At 49.7% G+C, this 6,440-nt stretch overlaps 1 protein-coding gene across 1 annotated transcript in view; it reads right to left on the bottom strand.

The window, feature by feature from the left end:
* Nucleotides 1-302: 302 nt before the first annotated feature.
* The window catches only part of GPC1 (glypican 1), a 237,583-nt gene continuing 231,445 nt past the window's right edge, over nucleotides 303-6,440 (bottom strand). The window contains exon 9 of the mRNA XM_054074276.1: nucleotides 303-6,400. Coding sequence (XP_053930251.1) covers nucleotides 6,186-6,400 — 215 coding nt within the window. The 3' untranslated portion in view covers nucleotides 303-6,185. The remainder of the gene's footprint in view (nucleotides 6,401-6,440) is intronic.

Here is a 6,440-nt window from a genome sequence, read left to right as displayed (position 1 = left end):
CTATGATTCTAAGGATGAGCTGACTGCTCTGTGCAGCCCCTCTGCCCCTCTCCCTCCTGTGCGAGTGATGCACAAGGATCCATATCGTTTCCTCAGATGTTTTCACCGTGCAATATGTCTGTGATAGAAAAACGTGTTTTACTCACTTGTTTTCCTTGCTGAGCACCTGCTAATTGCTTCTGTGTGTCATACTTGGCTTTAGTGTGGCCCAAAACCTGTTTAGAGGGATTATCCTGTTAAAAGAATAGCAGCAAGAAGTGCCCACTGTGCTGAGTTCTCCCATCACAGATCCTTGTTACCAAACTGGTGATCTTTATTTTGGGTGGTATCACTCGTGCTGTGCCATGAACTGATCTGTAAGGACTGCAGCAGCCCAGCAGCTTGCTCTGGGATTTGCCAGACCTGATTTACTGAGGTGGGACTGGTTTACCTGTTCCTGCAGCTCACCTCAGCACTGGTCCAGGAGACCCCCGAGTGCCACCAGCCCAGAGCAGCTCTTCTGTTGTATCAACACCAGCAACATTGCTTCTGCCCCCGTGCTGCCTCCCCACAGGCCATCAGTTTACTGGTTACCTGCCTACAGCCCGCTTTTGGGTGGTCTCTCATGCCTGAGAGGTTGTCCCATCGCACCAGGCTGCCCTTATGGTTGCATGGAAAGTAATTATAATTCCACTGGCAGAGGCTGCCCAGGGAGGGGGTTGAGTCGCCTTCCCTGGAGGTGTTTAAGGAACGGGTGGATGACGTGCTTAGGGATATGGTTTAAAGGAGTGTTAGGAATGGTTGGACTCGATGATCCAGTGTGTCCTTTCCAACCTGGTGATTCTGTGATTCTATGATTCTATGATAAGCAAAGCACAAATGCCACCTTCTGGCAGTGGAGACATTTACCTCCTCTACAAGAAGGTGCTTGAATTGCAGGGTAATGGTGTCCTTCCCTAGCTAGGAAAGGTCCGATGCCAGACTCTGGATTTTGTTGGGAGCTGCTGGGGGGTTTCTGCCCTGATGCCACTGCTGTTGAGGCAAACATCTTGTGCAAACAGCCCTGGTTATGCAGGTGTCTCTCATCCTCTTGCCATACACTGTTGTAAAGAGCTTGGTGCCCTGGCACTGCAACAGCCCGGCTCCGCTTGCTGTTAACCTTACCAACAGCTGCACTCGTACAAGGCCACGTTAAATAATTAGCAGAAGACATTAATAATTAGCACAAGACATTGAGACCTCATCTAGAGTATTGTGTCCAGTTCTGGAATCCTCAACGTAAGAAGGATATGGAGCTGTTGAAATGGGTCCAGAGGAGGCTACAAAGATGATCCGAGGGCTGGAGCACCTCCCATACGAGGACAGGCTGAGAGAGTTGGGGTTGTTCAGCCTGGAGAGGAGAAGGCTCTGAGGAGACCTTAGAGGGACCTTCCAGTACCTGAAGGGGCTACAGGAAAGCTGAAGAGGGGCTGTTCATAAAGTCTTGTAGTCATAGGACTAGCGAGAATTGGTATAAATGGGAGAGGAGCAGATTTAGGCTTGATGTAAGGTGGAATTTCTTCACCATGAGAGTGGTGAGGCCCTGGCCCAGGTTGCCCAGGGAAGCTGTGGCTGCCCCATCCCTGGAGGTGTTCCAGGCCAGGTTGGATGGCCCTTGGGCAGCCTGAGCCAGTGGGAGGTGTCCCTGCCCATGGCATGGGGGTGGAACTGGATGATTTTTAAGGTCCCTTCCAACCCAAACTATTCTATGAGTCTATGATTCAAAGATGAATGACACATGTCAAGGGTATTTCTAATTCCTTGCACTGTTATGCCAAGACTTTTTGTGCATCTCTATGAGAAAGAGAATGTTTGGCCTACTTGCTTCGATGACCAAAGTCAGGTCCACCTTTTTTCCATACACAGCACATCTGTACCACCCTCACAGCTGTTCCTTTGGATTCCATAAGGTTGAACACAGGCAAACCACTGTGGCCAACGCTGGCATCACACAAACCCTGTGGCGGAAAGCAAGCTTTTCTTCCTTGGGGCTCTGGACATGGCCTTTACCTGCGCCTTAACAAGGAAAAAGAAAGAAAACTCCAAATTCAACTTAAATGGAGAAGAAATAAAACTGTCCTGTAAATACAGATTTAAGTCTCCAGCCTTTTTATTTATACAAGGATTCAAAGAACGTATTTCAACTTTAGATAAACAGTGCAAGAGAGTTACAAGTACCTTGGTAACAGAAAGAAAGAGATAACTGTCCAGCTATGCCAATAAGTGAAATAATTCTTAACTCCTGCAGATAGAAATGCATCTGTTTAAAGCAAAGGTGGGCTTCAGGTATTTTGCTATACCTTAGCCCCTACCAAGCCCACCAGAAAACAATTTGTCATTTGTAAATGAGAAGGAGCTGCGCTCTCAAAGCCTTTGAGACCCTCACCCTTAGTTTAAACACACACGTTATGGCACAGAAGAGCAAGCCGAAAGACAGAGACACTTGGAAATCCACTCTCTCTGGTTGTCTCCTTTCCTGGGACAGGGGTCTTTGTTACTATTTTTTCCTAGCGCACCTCCCACATCCCTGTGAAGTATGAGACCTTTTCAAACCAAAACACTGTGGATCACCATGTTGATACCATGAAATCAAACGTTCCTCCCCAGCCACTGCCCCTCCCCAGAGCTCCCTGTTTGCGCAGCCACCCCACGCCAGCTGCCAGCCCCCACTGAGGTTTGTCACAATGGTTTCGAGCAGGCAAAACGCAATGGCACTTGGACCAGGAGGTGTCGTTTATAAGCACTGAAGAGGCCTCAGGCTCTGCACCAGCCCAAGCGCAGGCTCGGGGCTTCTCTGGCCCTGGGCTGACCTTAGCTTGTTGGGCCGTGCCAGCAGTTGCCTGACTCTTGGGTAACTACAGTTTGCTTTTGGTTTGCAGCAGTTTAGAGCAATACCGAGTCAATACCCCGGGGAACTTGGTCGTTTCAGCTCCTCAGTGGAAGGTGGTCTGGCCAAGTGCAGCAGGTTGGGAAACATCTTCGGGGCAATGAAGGGAACAGGACAACAGAGAACTGACAGAAAAACAGGAGCGCAGGTGGACGATGTGAAAAGGTATACAAAATAAACTCAGGGAGCCCGAGGGTCAGGGAGGGAGGAAGCATCCACACCAACATGCATGTCCTGGCAAAAAGGGGGAAGAGCACTTGGCACTGCAGGCTGGGATGCTGTTCCAGTCCCTGGCTTGGCTCCAGGACTGAAGGACTCGCCCTCGGGGCCCAGAGGGACACTGGAGTGTGAGTACAACCCCAGCCAAAGAGGGAAAGGGTATCAAGAAGGGTTTCTGCTGCATAACAGTTTTTACTGCATCTTTGAGGCTTTGCCTTATTCATTTGGACTATTTGGTTTCATTATCCTAACAAGACCAATAATTATTTATTAAAACGTTAAAATATTAACCGGACAATCAGTAAATTCTTGGCTTCCCTTTTAGGGTGTTTCCCCCCGACCCTGGGGCCCAGAAGAGGCTTTTGAGGATGAAAGGCTGACACAAAACAAAAACTGCGCAGAAACAGAATGACAAGGACTTTCAGCCTCCCATTCTGCAAAACAAACCACTGACCTCGGCAGTCACTTGTGAAAGCTCCAAATCAACGCAGCCAGTTTTTAAAGAGGGTCCAATGCTTTAATACCCCCCTCCCCTGCTTGCTTTTTTGGTTTCTTTGCTTTGGATGCAATGTTTCTGCAGGACTGGTAGTGGGATTTATGTAACTGAAGGCTAAATTTGTATTGGCAATTCTGGTAAAAAAAAAAACAAAAAAAAAACAGAAAAAAAAAAAAGACAGCAACTCTTTAGAGCGGTAAAAGTAAAATGTGGAACTTGCTGTATTTTTAGGAGTAAATAAATCTGTATAAATCCATGAGTTGTATTTATCCACTCCTTGGTTTTGATGGGTCTACTGGTGGCGTCTGTCCTTTATCCAACATCCAGCATCCTTGTGTTCATTCCTAAAACCCTACCAGGTCAGATCTGAAGGTGACGAATACAAGGCAGGGAGGAGACCGGTGACATCAGTCACTGTTGCTCCGAACAGCTGGTCAAAGTTGGCTCAAAATCTCTGCCTCATTTGAGGAATGATAAGTGTCATTACTCCGCCCCAGGACAAGGCGGGCAGCAGCTACTGCTGCCTCCTCGTGCCTGGTGGAAGCCCTGCCCCAGGGAGGGCAGACAGGCCCCCTCTACCCCTGCCTGTGCCAGCTTTCAGCACAACCTTGCTCACAGAATCATAGAATCACCAGGTTGGAAAGGACCCACTGGATCATCGAGTCCAACCATAATCACGTTCTCATCTTCCCTTAAACTCCACATTCTATGAACTGTTAATGTTAAAAATGGGGTTTTTTTCCCCCCTTTCTTAGAAAACAGCCAACCCCCATGCCCCGTAATGTTTGCTCAGCCTGAAGACGTGTCTCCTCTGGCAGGACAGAGGAGAAATGCTCAAACATGTGCTGTGCAGTCCAGCAAAGTAGAAGAAAGATACACCTCTGCCCTCCCTCTCGCCCACAGTACAAACACATTTGAAACTCAACCCCAACCCTGTATGAATGAAGCCCAACCCCTGAGTGTGCTCTTGGCCCAATCGTTCACTCTTGTACCTGTAACATCTGCTAAACCTACTCCTCCAGGTGATGCTCGCCGTACCTGTCAGGTACAGAAGCTCTCTGCGTGCCCACAGCCCTACAAGCACAGACACTCCTACAGCTACGTGAGGGTATTTATACCTTCACTGACCATTCCCAGTCTCAAAATCTAGCACGGGGTCCATCCCACCCAGCATTTTGGGGTTAGGGCAGCCGCCTGCCCGCCCCAGAGGCTGGTGTGCGGTGGGATGGCGTTGGCAGAGGGTAAGCCTGGCTCTTTTCTGAGCCAAAAGGGATCTGTGGGTGGGTGTCCGACCTGTTGCCCCAGCCTGGCCCTGCTGCGGCCAGGGAAGGTGTGTGGGAAGATGGGGAAGGGACAGGGAAAGCGGGAATCCACTTAAAAACTTACAATGCAACGGGAACAAACACCACAAAAAAAAGATACCCCAAACAAAATGCATCCCGTCCTCACATTCCCCCCCGGTTGGTGCTACCTTGAGGCAGTCTCCTGGGTAGGGCTGATTTCTCCCAGCCCCTCTCCGCCCCACGGCAGCTGCCTGGGGGTCACCCCTGCACAAGCCTGTCACAACCAGGTATAATGCAAAGTATTAAGTCCCTGGTCTTTCCTATTACCAAAAAAAAAAAAAAAAAGGATTCCCATCCACGGCAGGGGCCAGAGGAGGAGGAGGCAGCACAACTATCTGTCAGGCGGAGAATCCTGCTGTGCATATTTTCATCTCTCTGTTACCTACGGCGGTACTGCACTGCAGGTAGAAATTGGACCATTATTACTTGGGTAAAAAATGGCTTTCCAACTAGCATGCAAAGAAAAAATACCCCAAGCCCCAACCCCTAACACTCATTCCCCATCACTCAGATGTAGGAGATCTACATTTCAAATTGTCGTCAGCTACGAGCTCTAGTCAAGAAACTCACTTGTGACCTTTCCAAAGAAAAAGCGAGTTCTGCAGTTTTGGGTCCAACAGTCAAACTGTTTCAGTTCAACCCACCAAACCTGCTCACCCCCCTGCGGATGCCACTGGAAGTGAAGGGCCATCTCTGCCTGCCTGGGAAGTACAGAGGAAAAACCCCCAAGAGCCCCTGAATGCAGCACTTGAGCAGCGCTGAGGAGCTCAGTCTCTGCGTTACAAAGCGGTTGCTCTGGGCACCGGGTGCTCTCGGCAGCTGTGTGGGAAGCAGCACTCTGGGGAACGAGATCAGGGCAATTGCATATTCCACTGGCGGCAGCAGCAGAGCTGCCCTCGGAGGGGCCGGCCGGGGTCCCCCGCAGGCCTCTCCACAAAGGCTTGTTTCAGCCCTGAGAGCCCGTTTGTGGCAATAACGAAAGTAAAACAATGAGGTATGGAAAGAAGGGCCCAGCATTGGGGAAGAGACCAAGAAAGAAGAAATCAGCTCGAGCACTGCCAGAAGTAGCAAACAACTGAAATCATTTTCTCCTCCCTCTTTTTTTTTTTTTTCTTGTTTGGTTTTCTTTTTTTCCAAGGTGATTTAAACGTGTCCTGTCATTAGTTGGTTTTGGCAAAGTGAAGCCCTCAGCCGCAGTCTCTTTCCTGGCTGTGCTAATGAGTTACCGCCACAGGTGCTGCGCGGCGACAAAAGCCCCTGACAGGAGGAGGAAGGCAGAAGGCAAAGATCTGCTGCTGGCCCCACTGATGCCGTGTCCAGACTGCTTAGGAATGGCGTGCGTTTCTGGCTGTCTGGTGCTGGGGCTCTTAGAAAGTCTTTTGCCACAGACGTCATCGGGACAGCTGTCACCGCTTCCTGAGCCACTCATGTCGTCACCTGCACACAGATAAACACAGCGTGAGCCTCAACTGCTTTC

Source organism: Cuculus canorus, chromosome 9 (assembly GCF_017976375.1).
Source record: "Cuculus canorus isolate bCucCan1 chromosome 9, bCucCan1.pri, whole genome shotgun sequence".
NCBI classification, from domain to species: domain Eukaryota; kingdom Metazoa; phylum Chordata; class Aves; order Cuculiformes; family Cuculidae; genus Cuculus; species Cuculus canorus.
Note: the sequence above shows the minus strand (reverse complement) of the source record. Positions and strands in the feature narration are given on the sequence as shown.